Source organism: Aythya fuligula, chromosome 1 (genome assembly GCF_009819795.1).
Source record: "Aythya fuligula isolate bAytFul2 chromosome 1, bAytFul2.pri, whole genome shotgun sequence".
NCBI classification, from domain to species: domain Eukaryota; kingdom Metazoa; phylum Chordata; class Aves; order Anseriformes; family Anatidae; genus Aythya; species Aythya fuligula.
In genome coordinates, this window is record NC_045559.1 from 107,536,501 (window position 1) to 107,554,071 (window position 17,571).

The 17,571-nt window shown below is 33.4% G+C and overlaps 1 protein-coding gene across 3 annotated transcripts in view; it reads right to left on the reverse strand.

The window, feature by feature from the left end:
- NCAM2 (neural cell adhesion molecule 2) overlaps nucleotides 1–17,571 on the reverse strand; it is a 288,960-nt gene that overhangs the window by 52,840 nt on the left and 218,549 nt on the right. For all 3 annotated transcript variants that reach the window (XM_032203980.1, XM_032203996.1, XM_032203989.1), the window contains exon 12: nucleotides 9,955–10,128. In XM_032203980.1, the coding sequence (XP_032059871.1) occupies nucleotides 9,955–10,128 (174 nt within the window). The remainder of the gene's footprint in view (nucleotides 1–9,954; nucleotides 10,129–17,571) is intronic.

The following is a 17,571-nucleotide window of genomic DNA, read 5'->3' on the forward strand; positions in this document are numbered from 1 at the left end:
TGCCACAGGCAGAGAAATACAGGAAAAAACACATAAAAAAACAGTTTTTGCAACACAATAAGCAACATTTTTATTCATATGCAGAAATAGTCACGCTGCCTCAGTTCCATCTGTCTGCCTTGCCTAAGTAACAATGAATTTCATAATACTGATTCAACATCTGGCTATAAATGTCAGAATTCAACTAACACACAAAAAAAGAACTATAATATGAAAACATTTCAAGTGGTACATTATATGGGAAAAAATGTATATATTGGTAGTCATTCCCACTGATACCAAAATTATTGGCAAAAATTCCATCAATATCTATGGAGACAGGATCAAGGCTTAAGTCATACCCTGATATGTATACTCAGAAAAGCACACAACCAGTTTAAAATCAGAGAGAATGACTCTGTCATCATTATCTGTCTTTGCCTATAACATATATTATTTCATTCCTTTGCAATAAAGGTTGTAGTGGCTTAATTAATTGTGAATATAAGTTAATTACCTGTGAATAAAGATATATAATATTGTAGGTCAGATATTATTCATGTTACAGATTAATTATTTCATTATAAAATACTTCGCAGAGGTTGGTATTAAAAGTGCACTTGGTAAAAAATATTTTGTGAATACACAAAATAAAACACAATTACCTCAAAACACAATTACCCTGCTAAACTCCTCCAAATATTGCATTGTATTGCTAGGATTCTGAGATGCTGGGTTTACAAATTAAACCAGGAAGATCATAGACCTATAGCCATCCAGAAGATTAACTTTGATACCTATTTTTATTGAAATAAAACTAATAAAAATGAAATAATCTGGTGGGAGAATGATAGTTATAAAATGTGCGGTGCTATACATTAATGAAACAAAATAAGCACTACAAACTCCTCAGAAAAAGAGCACGTTAGTAGACTGACAACAGAGTTTATAATATATTGACAAACACGAATTCAGAAGAAGGATTTTATCATTTACATCACTTACAATGTAGCAATGAATAGGTTGTCTTTAGAAGACTTTCTAACTCCAAGTTAATTTTCTAGTTGATATTTTTAAAAAGCAAATTTCATTTTGTATTTAATCGAAATCACAGCATAGCACAGAGTTCAGAAAAAAAAAAATAATCCTCAGAGAAACACTTCTGGAACAAAACCTACTGAGATGGATCATTATACCAGTAAATTGTTCACATAACCTGATTCAAAATAGAAACATACTTGCACGAACTGTTTATCAACTGATGCATTTTCTCAAATGCTTTAAGCAAAAAAAAAAAAAAAAAAAAAAAAAAAAAGGCAAGTAGGCATGTAAAATTTTTAGGCCACAGGCTTACAAAATATATTACTATATTATCAGGATATCTTCTTTTAAATTATTGTGTTGGATCTATTTGAATATAGAATGTTCTAGAACAAATTCTGCCACTTGTACTTGGCAGCCTCTTGTCCTATCAACAAGCCTGTGCAACTAGGACTTACTTTTGGTGGATTTTGGTTCTTAACTCCAGTAACATAGAATTTAGATGTTAAACACAAGTTCTAGCTTAAAAAGAAACAAAATCATGATAATTTTAAGTTTATCCTGTTGCTTTCTATAGCTGTACACTTTCATTTGTCCTTTCTTCATCTCCAAGAATTGGGCATGTTACCTACACTGAAATCCTCAAATTATGTTTGGCTAAATCTCCTGCTACAAAGAAAAAAACACAGTCCTTTCATTTAAAATTTGACACAAAACGTTTTTGTTATCCCACTGAAAACATGTTTGACACTTCAATGACTTTGGCTTTTAAAGAAAACATACCATAGAAAGTTGCCCAAACACAGAACCAATACCTTTGGTTAGATCACTCAAACAGGATATGGAAGATGAGGGTTTAGGATTTAGTTATCTAGTTATTTAGTTAAATCTGGCAGCTATAATCAATCTCAGTTCTTCCTGTTCTTTGGACTTTCTTTTCTTGAAGAACATTTGAAGATATTTCCATGCCCTTTTCCTGATATGTGTGCAAGATAGGGTAGGTCAGGAAACAATACTATTAAAATTTGTATTAGTTTTAATGCTAATGTTTTTAGTGCAATTTTTGCAAAAGCAAACATTCTTTACATAACTATTCTGAAAATTTCTAGAAGAAGTAGATGCTGAGGCTTATTTAGTCTGGTGATAAGAATGCCAAGGGGTGATTGAACAGTCACCTACAGTCCCTTCACAGTGGAATACAAACAGCTGTGTAAGACTTCTCAACAGTGGCGAAGAGAATAATAAGGGCAACAATTATAAGTTGTAGTTTTAGCATGTCCACGCCATACATCAGAAAAAACTTGATCAATGGGAGAGTAATTAAGCATTGAGGAGGTTACATCAAAACAAGAGGGTGAGGAATCTCCATCCTTGAATCTTTGTCTGAATATCCAAGGATGGAGATTGGACTGACTCAGACAAAGCCATGCCTGACCTGATTCAAAACTGGCACCAGTCTTGCTTCAGGCAGGAGTCCAAACCAGATTCTATACAATTAAGAAGAATGATACCTTGGTTCTTGGAATCCAGTTTTCTTCTCTGCTATAAAACTATTCTACACCTCTTAATTTTAAAGTCCACTGATCAGACAGCCACTTGCAAAGGCCTACAATTAGTACTTTTTACGAGACAATAAAACATAGAGTAAAATCAATGGGGATTTGGACCGCTACCAGATATTCCCAAAAAAAGAAGGTATTGTTCAAAATGCTTTCTAGCATATGACTGATGTTCTCAGTATACCAGCAAGAAGGTTCATTATCAAATATTTATGACTGTAATTGCTGCAATTTTAATAGGAGAAATTACACAAAATTCACAGACTTACTGCTAAATATAAAATCTGATTAAGTTAAACCTTTCCATAAATGAAATTTATTTTCTGTAGACATTAATTTTAAAATTCTCATATAACAAAAATTTCTAGGTCACTGATACATTATTGGTGATATGAACACATAGACAACAGAATTAAGTCCTCTAAAGTAAGTAGTACTTTATTGAGTGAATATACTATACTGCATTATGCAGTAGAGGAATGACTGTTAATCTCATTGCAGAAGGGCAATTAAGGCTCTTATTAAGATCATTTACATTGTTTCATTCATCCCATTTTTTTCTCTTTTGAACACCCATCACAGCTAAAAGCACTATTTACTGGAAGATGACCAAGAAAATAAGAGGTTCTTTTAGGGAGAAAAGGGGATCCCGGGGATCCCAATCATTATGAGACTAAATAGTACCTTTTTGTTGGATTTTACCTAAACTTTTAAAAGATGGTGTATATATTCCCTGCCTTATATCAAGGTCTGGCATCAACCCTGAATTAGGGTGACAAGCAAAAGGGCTAAATTGTGATCTCAAATAGATGTTTTATAATGACATTCACCACTGCAAGAAAACAAAGACCTCAATACTGACATCAATATGACTTCAACATTTTTTTTTTCTTCTTATATGCAAAGATTATTTTCATTCATAACTTTTCTTCCCTATCCCCTTCCTACATGCTACACTTCATTTCACCAAAGGAGAATGAAGAGTAGGGAGAGAATTGACAAAAACCAGTTTTATTTAATGATATTATGAAATGTAACAGAGAGAGGGCTGTGCTATCTCTTTGTTGCTAACCATTTCGTGTGACAGAAAGAAAACTCCATTCATAGTTACTCCATCATTCAATGACCTTGACAATACTTACAGAATATTCTGTCCTCTAAGAAGACTGCTGTTTTGTATTACAAAATGTAGATGAAGTTTGTATATGCATAAATATTCCATAAATGTGCTTTACCTTTTTGTAAGCAGATTGGCAATGTAAAACGGATGCAAATGAATACAATACTGATTTGAAAGGCAAAATTTGCAGCTGCACCATGCATCTCACTTATCAGCTATTCCCATCTAATATTGCATTGCACAACGCTTTTCTTAACAAGATTTACACTTAGGAGCCAGATCAGCAAGACCTTTATATCGGATCAGCATGTTCACTGCAAATCTACTTGAGAGTGTACCAAAGCTTGAAAAGATCTAAACAGGGACTAGCCAAGAGTTGTCAGTAAAGCAGGAAAAAACATGAAATCAAGGAAATAAAGGAACATCAGGAAAAAAAATGGTGTTAATTAACTGATTAACTGTTAATAATAATTAACTGACTTTCCACTGAAATTTTTATTAGACGTATTTAATACACACTTCTTCTGATCAAGATATCTTGCATTTCTTTCTATAAATTTTCAAATCTGCATCTTTTTTAAAACCTTCAACATAAATCATGCTTCCTAATGAGCTTGTTGTGAAGTAAATTTTCTAGGTTTTCTTTACTTTTCATGACATTTTATTCACCTTTGAATGTGAAAAGTACATTTCATTCTCCTGATGATTCACGTCTGTATAAAAACCTGAAATACTTAAACCTAGATTTCCCTTTACGCTTCTCACATTCCAGTCTCTCTAATCCATCAATGTAATTTACTTTGAGATATTTATTTCTAATCCAACTTTTCCATCCACACAAGACTTTTAAACCCAAGATTAAGCTGGATGGAGGCCAAAAGTAGTATAGAGACAGAATTAGAGGGATGAATAACTAACATACATGCAGGCATACACACAAACTAATTTGAGTAAGTTTTTTTTTTTTTCTTACCATTTAAAAGTAATCTATATTGCTTATAAGTTGCACCTGTTCTTTAACATTTTTTTTTTCAATTTTATGACATATTGCAAATTGTATCGTGTCATATTATCCCAAGAATTAAGATTTATTAAAATTAAGGGCTTTTTTATTCACACAATTTATTATTGTTGCAAACTATATCATTTTAGCTTGTTAATATATATATGCAGTCCCACATTCTGATAATTTTCAGAGCTGTTTTAAGTTGAGAAAACTAATTTTGAATCAAGATAAACATAGCTTCTTTTGAAAAAAAGATCCCATGAATCCAGCAATAGTATCATATCTGATACAGGGAATGATGCTTTTTAATAGTTTATGCAATTTATTTTTACTGCAATAAATTATTGCCCATTGATTACAGACAATTTCTTAAATTAAACCACTCATTCAAGTCAATTTAACAGTATTATAATCAATGTAAAATTTTAAGATTCTCCATATTGCATATCATTTGCTGTGGTACAAGTTCGGTATAGAATTACAACACATTCTGGTGGTTTGCTTTTGTTTTTTTTTTGTTTTTTTTTCATCCAATTTTCAGTGGTCGTAGGCGCTTGCCTGTGGGTCAGCTAAATGGAGAACCAGATTGTAAAGATGAATCACAAGCCAGAAATGTTTTTCTTATAACTTATGACATTATTAGAATGTCCAAAAATCTCTGAGCGTCATGTACTCTAAATTTCTGGAGTACACACGTGATATTCCAGAAATGTAGAAACACTCCTTAGGAATAGAAAGTGTCATTTTAGAATTGAATGTGATGAAAATTCTTGTCATAAGAGGAGCCAAACCTGACAGCATGCCAGGAATTGAATGTCTCAAATACTTACTAAAAAGTGAGATGTTCCCACTGTAAGAGGCTAATGAGCAGTTTTTCCTTCTGCTTTTGCTGCTTGCACTAAATGCTAATGTCTTGAAGATTTTAACTATTACAACAATTTTGGATGCTGACTAACCCTACCAAAATATTTGCAATTTATTTGTTTGATCTACAAACTAGGCTGCCATACTCTACCGTAGTCATTGGGCCCATTAATAAAATTATTAATTTATTCTTATCTCTCAGATGTCCATTTGACATTCTTCCTAGTTTAATGGTGAAGCATTGTTACACTACCAGAAAGTCCTTAATAAGAAACTGGGTCCAATTTCATTCATTAGTACAATGAAGGGTATAGTATAAAACCTACGGTGTAAGATGTAGTACATGAGAATGGTAATTAAGCTATATATTAGATTTCCTCTCCATGGCAATAATAAGCAATTGTTATATTTTAACATAAGAATTTCTTATTTGCGTTTCTGAAATCTCAGCAGAAAATCATACAGTGTGAGTTTTTGAAAGTGTGAAGTCTTTTGAAAGAATGTCTGCTCATCTGAAGACTATCAAAAAGCCTTGCTTGAAGACAAAAACTGAAGTTCACTAGCATTACCCAAAAACCTGAGCTGTATGTACAACAAACAAACAAACAACAACAACAACAACAAAAAAAAAACACCACATTTTCATCAGTCATATACTCAGTCATATACATATGGGCCTTCCTACCCTTCCCAGGCTCAGGCCACTGATGGGTCAGGCTCCATCTCCCCCCGCAGCCCTGCCCTGCCCAGCCATGGGCCAAACCATCCAGACCCACATATGGACCCACGGCCTGGCTTGGCCTAGCCAAGGCCCAGCCCTGGCATCAGGGAGCTCCCGGTGCCCGGTGCCAGGTGCTGGGGCTGACTCATGGGGTGCTGAGTGGCTCTGCAGCTGGTGGGGTGGTGGGACAGGGCCTGCCTGCAGACCCTGCATGGCCGCCATTGGAAGCCTCCAGAGCCCTGGCCTGTGGACCATACCCTGGGACTATAGGGCTGAAGCGTACTTGTAACAAGACAATTTTCATATTCAGCAGAGCATCTAGTAAGAACAGAAAAATCTGTCTACCATTTGCTCGCTGATCTCTTGGCAAACTATGCTAGTGTTGATTATGACTTTTAAATCCCTAAATAGCCTGAAGTTTGCGTATCAGAATGATTGCTTCACTTTTTGTGCTCTCCTTCAATAGCTGCAATCAGTGCAGCTTTTCAAGTGAAATCTTCATTATAAAAGACAAAGGAGAGAGAATAGGGAAGCAGATATTCTTGGATACAGCTCCAGGACTCTGGAATTTTCTCCTTAATTTGATCAGAAAGCATTCCAAACTAGTACAACTTGAGATAAAAGCCAACTTCTGAGGGAGACTTTGAAGAAATGGGCAACAAGCATCTCAGATGAAACAAATTGCAAGCTATTTGAACAGATTAGTACAGAATTCATTTCATATTGCTTAATTTTCCTAATTAAACTTGCAAGAAGGCCTAACAGCTTCAGTTAGGATTTTTCATATAAATAAAAACAGTTATAATCCTACTTCTAGAAGGCTTTATACATGGCTATTAGGTCATAATTATGAGAAAATTAATTACTTGTTAGTGTTAGTAGCAGTTCCTTTCAAAAACTTTTTGAAACATCAATCATTTGCTAACACTTTATTTATAAACTAACTTCTGTAGCCATGATGTTTGTTTCATTTAAAAATATATCTTTTGTTCATTTTATCAGTTTATAGCTATTCTTTATTGACTGTATGAAGACAACTACAACATTCCACCTGGTCACAACACAGGGGGACCAGAAGACCCACTTCAGCCTTGACAGTCTCTGTATTGGAAGACTAACAGTCTTTCAGGCACTACTTTCTCCAGCATGTATGATCTTCTGCCTTTCCCCATTAAAGACAATCTTGGAATTTACACATTGCCTACACTGTGGCAAGAAAGGGCTGCAGTACTGTTTTATTGCTCCTGAGTTAAATCAATCTGAGCAAAAGCAATCCTGTGAAATTGCAGCATGGTTTATCACTGGTTGCTAGGAAAAAAATAATGAGTCATACATTATATATGCATCATTACTCGACTTGTGCAAGCAGTTAACTATACCTGTGTAAAAGTGCTTATATCTGAATCTTAACCATAAACCTGTCTCAAAAATTTGAACAGACAAAAACAGTGATTTTGTTTCCATTAAAGAATATTGACCAAGTATAGAAATTATGATGACTGAACTACAAACTGTAACACAGAGTACTAACTACATGTAGTCTAAACTCAAACCTCAAACCTCACTCAGCCAAGCAGGTATTGAGGTATCGCAGGAAAGTGGTCCTTAGCTACTTAAGTACAATGAGAAACTGCCTCTAAAGCATGTAACATTTTTTATCATTCAAAAGACTTACAAGTATCTTTAGTGTCTTAAGGAAGGATAAAGAAAAAAATTAAAAGCCTTCACTCTAATAAAAGCTTCATTAAAAACACTTTTGTGAACTGAAAATAGGGATTCAGAAGAGGATATCTCAGTGTTACCTAGCATAAAAATGTAAATATGCCCAAAAAGAATGAAGAGAGGTTTAAGTGGATGTTTTAGAAGACCTGCTGAAACCCTCTAAGGAAACAGGAAAAGGATGATTTTTTTCAGAAAGACTCCTGTTACAGTTAACAGTATAGTCATAAAAAATACATTAGTACTGTTTTTTGCTGTCTCCATCTTGGAGGACCTTTTCTGCTCTGGGCTGTTCAGTCCTTGCTTTGGCAACTAATCTTTTATCTATCTATCTATCTATCTATCTATCTATCTATCTATCTATTTATTTTCTGTTTTGGCCATATAGTATGTTACAAATAAAACAAAATTTTAACTTATTATGGAATATCTGCAAAAGCTTCTGATAAATGCCTTTTTGATCCCTTTTGATTTCGCTATCAAATTATGTAGTGTAGAATCAACAAATTTTACAAAAGATGCCTCCTGCTTAGCAAATAAATTCTGAAGTAGCTTTTCTATCACAGTAGTTCATAGAAAAATTCAGAGAAATATAAAGTATACATATATATATATATTATCAGAGAAATATATTGCCAATTCATTGAAGAAAGCAGCTAAGGGAAAAAAAGTCTCAAATGTGGTCCAAAACATAACATTAAAAGAGAAGAGGTACACCAATATCCATTAATACATGTCCTGCCATTAGAGGAAACACATTGTCTTCTTTTGGTCTTCTAGTACTGAAAAATACACATTATACTGAACTAAAATTAGTGCTAAATTAGTGATTTAGTTATTACCTTTATAATAAAATTTATTGTGTATTGTTAAGAAAAACAATACACATTTTTTAAATAAAAAGTCATGTTTCTTTGAATATTTGTTAATTATATGTATGTTTTTTTGAAACATTTTTTTTTGTAATTGGAGATTTTTTTGTGTGTGAATGATGGGATGTGAAAGAGAAAGAAGTTTTTTATCATTTATCATTTTTTATCATTTTTATCATCATCACTTTAGATCATATCCTACACTTATTCTCCCCTCACAGTGGTGATAGCTGCAAAGCAATTCATCTCTAGCTGTATACATCATAAGACCGTTGGGGCTGCTTTAGCTTGCACTACCTGTTAAAAACACTGAAGGGTAAATATGCAGGGGATTACTCATCCGGTAAAAGTATTTCGTTAATATTAATCTTTCTAAATACCCTCCTTGGGCATGTACAAATAACTCTTGTCTATTCTAGGAGGCTTATACTATTTTCTCCCTTTAGAAAAGTGAAAAGAAGGCATAGACCTGGGAATGAACTGGACACATTTATAACATCCCTACCAATACAATAGATAGAAAACAATATAATATCTAACAAATGTATACAATGCATCACTTGTTGAACAGTACTTTATAGATATGCTTTTGAAACAGATATAACGAAGATGTAGAAATGTAGAAAAATTGCTAAGTTGTTAAAAATCAGTAGTTAATCCCTAGGATAAAATATCACGTAATAGCTTACTCAAAATTTTAAGTTAATTGCGTATGTAATGCATATTCTCAAACTAACTCCTCTGTGACTTCTACTATCTTTGAAATTTATAGCTTCAAATATATTCTTTGTCTCTATTTGACAGGAAAATGAAAAAATGTGAAATAATCATAAATTTGTTCACCAAAATTATGTAAAACTAGAAATTAGCTGTTGACATTAGATCAGAGCAAGGTTCTGACTGGTGCTAGGAGGTCTGATTTTATTAACATCACATGAAGATACAAACCACTGGACTATGTATGGAGAAATGGAATAATGAAGAAACAAAGGATCAATTAACACACACTTGAATTCTTTTTCTTTGATATTCGTTCAATTAAAATACTTCAATTTATTTTTTTGTAGACTTACTTTGAACTCCATGGGAGCGAACTATCTTCCAGGTTTCTGAGGCTACCTCTTTTACATCCACTTGGTAATGATGAATGGGCACACCTCCATGTGAATCTGGCTTATTGAATGAAACTTTGGCAGTGGTTTGTGACAACTCTAAAATCCGTACTCCATAAGGATTTGATGGCACATCTAGAAAAGTACAAACATCAATTTAATAATCAACAGCAACTAGGCAGACCTAAACTAACAGTTGATAATTTACCCCAGGAAGTGTCCTTAGCATCTTGAAGGGGAAAGAAAATATTGAATGTGATGAAATAATGTTTGCTTTAGATAAACAACTTTAGCTTTCTAATATGAAGCTGTAAGAAAGCTACATTAATTTTATTGTATGGTAAAGTCATGACAAACATTTTCTTTTCTGTCTGTCTTTTATAATATGATTTTTTTAATAGCTAACTTTGTCAGAGGCAAATGTAAATGCTGATTGATTAGTTTACTATATAATTATGTAAAGGAGAATAACAAACAAATCATATTTAACAACAGGAACAGTTCTGGCTAAATAGATCATTCAGAGACTGAATTCTTCTAAATGAGACGACGACAAAAAGCTGTAGAAATCATTTGGCCATTTTCATGAAAATCTAAAACACAGCTGAATATATATATATATATATTTTTTTTTTCTTCCCCCCCCCCCTTTTTTTTTTAAATAGACTGGGTTCCAACCTACTAGCAAGAAATATTAAAAGAAGGTTTCTTTCCTCTTTTCAGTTTAAGAAATATTTACAAAATAGGTTAAAAGATTTTGTTTTCAAAGTAGAATAGAACTAGGAAAATAAAGCATGTGTTTGTACTCTTGAAATGCTATGAAATGAGATATGAAATAAAGGTGAAAAATTAACCTTAGGGTCATCCTCTGAAACAGAAACATTATCTTACTCTTACAGTGTATGACCGATCTATCAAACAGAAGACAAAAGACTAACTTTTCTAATTGTCCTAGGTTATAAAATGTTATAATTACAAAAATGTGTACTGAAAATACTACGAAGAATTCTTTGTTCTGTGGACTGAGAATCAAGGGTTTGAAATACTTATATATTCTCTTCTAATACATTTGACATTTATTTGTATATCCACTTACAGATTTGATATTGTTTTTGTCTCTCTGGATGGAAAGTATGTTTATAAAGAAAAGCAAGAGCTTGAGCCAAAGCTGATCATTCGATCAGTGGGTACTGAGCCATTTACATAAAATGTAGTCTGTATTCAGGGGCTGTCAGGAAGCTGTTGGGAATAAAAAAAGAATCAATCTGAACTTCAGCCAGTACTGGTACTTGAATGAAAATGAGCCAAAAATTGTTATAAAATATTAAGAATGGGTTTTAGGACACACTCGGCCATGAATTCTCATGAAAAGGACACCTGCCAAAGATGCTCTGATTTATCTAACCTTTCAATAATCTGGTACCTACATTTTTCCTGAAAAAAAAATCTCTTAGCAGAGTGTCTGAATGCTAATATCATATCTCTGTGAATTCTGGCAGTTAGCATTTCAGACTACAGGTCTCCTGAAACCTCCAATGCTTGGTGCTCATTGGGTTAAAAACAGCATAGATGTATTTACAATGATGTATTTTTCATATCTTTTACTTAAAGACAACTAAATGAATCCATGAAGATTTGAGCAGAATGCAAATCTCATCTTGAGGGATTCAAACCCTCAAATACCTTCTTATTCAAGGAAGCTTTTCTATCACCAGGATATGGGATGTTGCAGGACATTTTCACCCTTCTTATTGAAGTTGTATTTTTCTACAGAAAGGAATTCAAGATTCATAGAACATGAATCAAACAGAACATGGCAGAATATAACCAAATAAGCTATACATCAAGGAGAAAAGAGAACTGGGTTTTGAATCTTTTTTGAAAAGGATGCTTAATACTTTGCATAGGTAATCAAAATATCCATACTTTAAACTAAAATTGATCAAAAGGTGGCTTGTTTTCTAAGAAAAGGAAAGTATGTTGAAATTTTTTTATTTTATTTTTTAATGATCACTCACAAGAAAAACTAGTTCTGTGAGTTGCTTGCTAAGTAATCATTGATCCCAAATTCAGGAGCAGATAAGGATTAGAAACAAATTTTGACCTTTCTCCTCCAGATTCTCATTACAGCTGAGAGCACTAAGCTTTTTCCTGTTAGCATTAGTAACTTAAGTACTGTCCAGTGGACAGCTTCTTTTGTCCTTCTCATTCTGTTCTGACAGGAGAGGGAAAAATCCAGCATAACTATGCCAGCAAAGCAGGCCAGGATAGCCAAAGTAAAGTAGCATAGTACTGTATGAGAGATGCAGATACCACCTGCATGCAGAGATGAATATGGCTCTCCAGTACTGAAGATGAATGGCCTTAACTAATTATGAGCTAAAAGATGCTATGGATATCTACAGTATTATGAATAGTTCCTAAACACCTTTACTTCCTTTTCTGTTGTTAAAAGAGCTCAAAATAGAAACAAATTATTTTGTATAAGGTTGAATGAATATTTAATTTCACTGAGATTAGTTTCATGTTACTTTTTGTATGCTCTTTTTATGAGTCAATTCACTGTTGTTTCAGTTTGGATCAAAACAATTTTTTGGTCAATGGTGTGAATCAAATACACTTTATTTACATATCCATTCTATTCCTGAATTTCAAAAGGAGATCTCTTTTCCTTGTGTGTTTATGTCTGCATATGATTAACTATAATAAACATGGCATAGGAAGCAGACATCCTTAAGGAACCTTACATTCTTCACTGAAGATTCAAGAATAATTTCTGCCAAATGAAGATATGGTTCTATCTGGTATTAAACAAAAAATAAAGTTCCAGTGAAAACCCAGTAAAATATTTTACATAACTAGCATAATGCTATGTGTTTAAAACTCATTGTTAAATGTATCCACAATATTATTTTATATATGCATCCCATAATATATATGCTACCCATATATGTGAAGGTAACTTTTATACAATTTTCAGAGTTGAACTACATCAGTGTTTTATTTTAAGAAAGAATTAATCACCTGAAGAAAATATAACAGGATACACATTCCTAGTCAAAATAAGAAACAAATAATAGTGACTCCATTGAAAAAGTGTGAAATACCTACCAACTCCTTCAGATTAGGTAAATCTATAACATTTTTCCCAAAGAAGATCATTAGCAGCATAATGAACTGAATCTAATTTAGTAGTTCTCTATTGAGCGTGAATTTGATCATGCAAAGTAAACAGCTCTCTGGTCCTGATCTACCTAAACACTTCAGCATTTGAGCTCTCTCTTCCCTGTCACCTGAAATTATCTGGAACAGTGACATGATTTTTCTGTTAGAATTGTAAGGCTTTAGCTCAATGTTTAGCAGGAATAAAGAATAATTTGCAAGGTTGTGTACACTGAAGTCTGCCCCTGGAAGGACAGAACTGTGGATGCTTCTTGTTCTTTTACTTTCTAAAACCAAACCAAACCAACCAATGAATCTCCTAAGAATTTAGCTATGGGCAGTGATTACTTTTTTTCATATACTGTTATGGATGTAAGCTGAAGTACTATACTGTAGAAAAGTGTGGGATTTCTCTTATATTATCATTTAACGATAGGACAGATTTAGGTATAGCCTCTTTAGAAGTTCCGCTGATATCTTTGGTGTTGTTAAACTGCTTTCAAAACATGGGATAATTGAACAACAGCCTATAAATTATAATATCATTAAAAAAAAAAAAAAAGTTTCAGATGTTTAGTCAACTTCGTGTTCTTTCCACACTATTTCTCTGCTAATGTATGATGTCAAAGAATTACTTAAAACCCCAAAATATTAAGTGGAAAGTTGCGCTTAATATATAAGGTACTCAGTGCATAAAGCTGGTTAGCACAAATGAACTTTGTGATGCATTGGCCTTAATTAAGTATAAATTGGTTTAGTTCCAAGAACAGTACTAGAGCTGATAGAGAAATACACATGGAATTATGAGTACATATTTATCTCCACAGCTATGTAAATAGTCTTTCAAGTCTATTACATTTTACTCAACCCATTCAATAAATGACCAGTCTTTATCACCAGAGATTTTCTTTTCAAGCTACATTTTGGATAGTTTTATGGAAGAAAATAATTTTATTTCTGGGAGTTTAGCAGTCCTGGTATAAATGGAGGAAAGAAGTGATGGTGTGGGAGTATGCTGTGGGGTCAGAGATTTATCTTCCAGTTAGTTCTTGTCTCATTATCTCCTGTCAACACATTCCTACTACAGTTCTGCAGCTTTTCCTGACTCCATACATCTGGCATATATACTGACTGAAAGTAGTCTAAAGGCTGAATATAAGTACTATCAGGAGCACAGCAGGGAAAGAGATGCAGCAGGGAGTACATCTTTGGAGTCACAGATCTTGGTGAAATAGTTCATGCTTTTGCATCCTTAGAACGGAAAAAAATATATATATTAAATGTCCAGATAAGTTCCAGTCTTGCCTTGATGTCTTTGATTGGGGAAAACTACCATAAATTTATTTTATCACATCACTGGGAGTTCTGGAAAAATAAGGAACGGATAAGGACTCAGGACCACAGCTCTCATGTAAATACATAAATAGTAAATAAAAATAAGATACACACACACAAAGCAAAAACAATTGTAGTGTTGACAGTTTCACACACATGCTTATTGAATACATTATGATGCTTTTTACTATTACATTTCCTTTAGCTGATGCTGATACGGAAGATGCACACGGTAAGGTTTAGGGCTGAGATCTAGATTTTAGATCTGCCTATGTTTTATGAAGGTAAATGGGCATTAGGCAGCAGCAAGGTAAAAGTTACACACACACACACACAAATAAAAAACAAAAAAAAAAACCAAAAAAACGCAGCCCAGCAATTTTAAAACAGTCAGTAAGACCCCAAAGCACTGTTTTGGCACAGAACATGACTATCTTCCTTTTTTGTATTGTTGTGTTATATTCCAGGGAAAACAAAGTCCCATTTCTCTAATTTTATTTTACCTGTAAAAAAAGGAATATATGGAAAAACAAGGAACAACATCCATTAACCAGTCCCAAAGTGCCAGCAACAAAAATCTAGATCAGTAAACTGCTAAATTTGATGCTGTACTTCTTGTACATGGATCAACCTTTTTAAATCTTGAACATCAACTGATTCCATAAAACTATTTACAGGATATAATTTCTGTGAAGCTCATTTGTTGTCTTTCCTATGTCTTCAGTTGCTCTTGATGTCGTTAATCCCCATCTTCACTGACTTTCTGTGTATACAGGAGACTTAAGATATATTTGATAATTTGATTAATTGGGAATTCTCAATGTCTACTGACATCGTATGCATTTTAATTTCCATTTTGATTCTCTGTAACATTGCTTTAGAAAGGAAACAGATATAGCATCTCTAATTTCTTTAAGTTTTATCATATGTTACCATTAACATTAAGTTTTAGGAAGTGTTACCACTTCCTAAATGCTGTAAGATCCTTGGTATTCTATAGTAAACTGTGAAAAACATGAAATGGATGATTTAGCAAGACAAGTTTGTAATTCATCATCAGAGCTGTATGATGTAACTAATTTGCAAACTGTATGCACTTCTTATTGGTGTGGTTTCTGCCAAGTTGTTGCTGTTAACACTATGTCACTGTAAGTCTCTGTGCATAGCTGCAGTTCCAGGCATGATGTGCATGATGTTCAAATTTCATCAAAAATAAAAGTATTCTCCTATGTGCTGAAAGAAAGAAAGACTGAAAGAAAGACTGAGGCAAAAAGGCAAATCAACGATTCATTTGAACTTTCAACCCCTTTGCTGTCCCAGAATAGAGGAAAGAAGGGGAAAGGAAAGTCTAGAGTAACTAAGACCATGAGAGCCTTGGAGGTGAATCATGGTTTACATTTAGGAATATATTCAGTCTATCTTTATACTGTCATGTGCAAAATACACTTCAATATCTAAAGGAAAAAATTGAAAAAAAAATCCAGTTTAGCTGTGTCATAACTTTAACATTTACCATTTTAAGATAGTAAATTATCTATTCCAACAACACTGTATTAGATCATTGATAGCCATACAGTTTTCTAATAATCTACCCAAAAGCATTTGAAATAACAATACTGAGATCTCAACAAAAAGGAAAAAATGCTTTACTAGTTAATATAATCTAACTACATACTGACATTTGACATTATCTATAACTAAACTTGATCTGTGCAAATCTAGGAATATCTGTGCTCACCTCAGGCTCTGAAAGCCATTGGGACAATCTGCCAAGCTCACCTGCTTGTCAAAGCCTAAGCCTGTCATAGAGAAAAAACAGAGTATAAGTAGACTTCTAAAACAAAAGCTGTGGATGTGATGTGAGGCAATTCATTTGCAGTGGCAGGAAATGAAAAAGACTGTGGATCTTCTCGTAATTTACATGTTACTCACACACCAATTTAAATGCTTAAGCAATGAGAAAAGAGGATGTCACTCATGGTATTTTCAAGGGTTGATCACTACCAGTCAGGTGCTGAGCACGCGTAAATAAGCCTTCAATAAGCACTGAAGATTCTCAGCATTTTGCAAGTAATGGCACCTTTCAGTGTAAAACCTTGAATAGGTTGCAGTTCTTCAATTTCTGTGAAAGATTTAAATGACAGTATCCAGAGTTCAGGCTGATTTAGTAGCTCTGTATAATTACAGTGAGCAGGTATAGTTCTGTCATACACATCACTATGGCTGCAAATCTAAATTTTGAAAGAAATCTTTTTCTGTCACCAATAAGCCATATTTCTTAAGGAGGGGCAAAAGTAAAAATATAATGATATCGTGCCACATGATCATGTTTTAACTAGTAGTAATAAAAAGCAAACAACAACAACAACAACAAAACACTAGTTTGAATCTGCTGGAAAAAAAAAAAAAAAAAAAAAAAAGCAGAAAAATGGAACAAAACATGAAGCATTAAGTCATTCCTGCAGAATTTTAAGAGAAAACAATTCAGTAAAATGATTGTTAATTGTAAAATTTGCCCTAGCAGGATACTTTGCTTACTACAATCTCCTGGCTGGAAAAAGTATTTATTTTTCTCTGACAGATCTATTGGAATAGTCTGTTACACCCCAGCATTAGTACTTACAATCAAAGTGACAAGGAAATCCAGGCTCTATTTAAATGCATGAAAATAATGCTTATTTGGGAAATATCAGTCATTAGGACTTCTTGATTTACTGAAGTAAAACAACAGGGGTAGAAGGAAGAAGGCTTTTGTTCAGCATTTTGTTCCTGTAATTATGATGATGCTTCTATCCTCTATCTTCCTGACTATTTTTTATGTCTAGTAGATGTTAACTTAAATGCAGAAATAGTGAAATACTTCCAGTTGATCTTAGCTTAAATGCAGAAGCAGTGAAATACATGTTTTATTTGCCTTTTTTTTTTTTTTTTTTCCCCACCAAAAGAGTCTATTTAGGTACAAATGCAGTCTTTCAAGATAGTGTGTATTATGCATTACACTGCAGTAAGGATTATTCAGCACAATGGAGTCCTGACACCCTCAAGCCTCACATAAATACAATACCACAATGTATTAAGGAT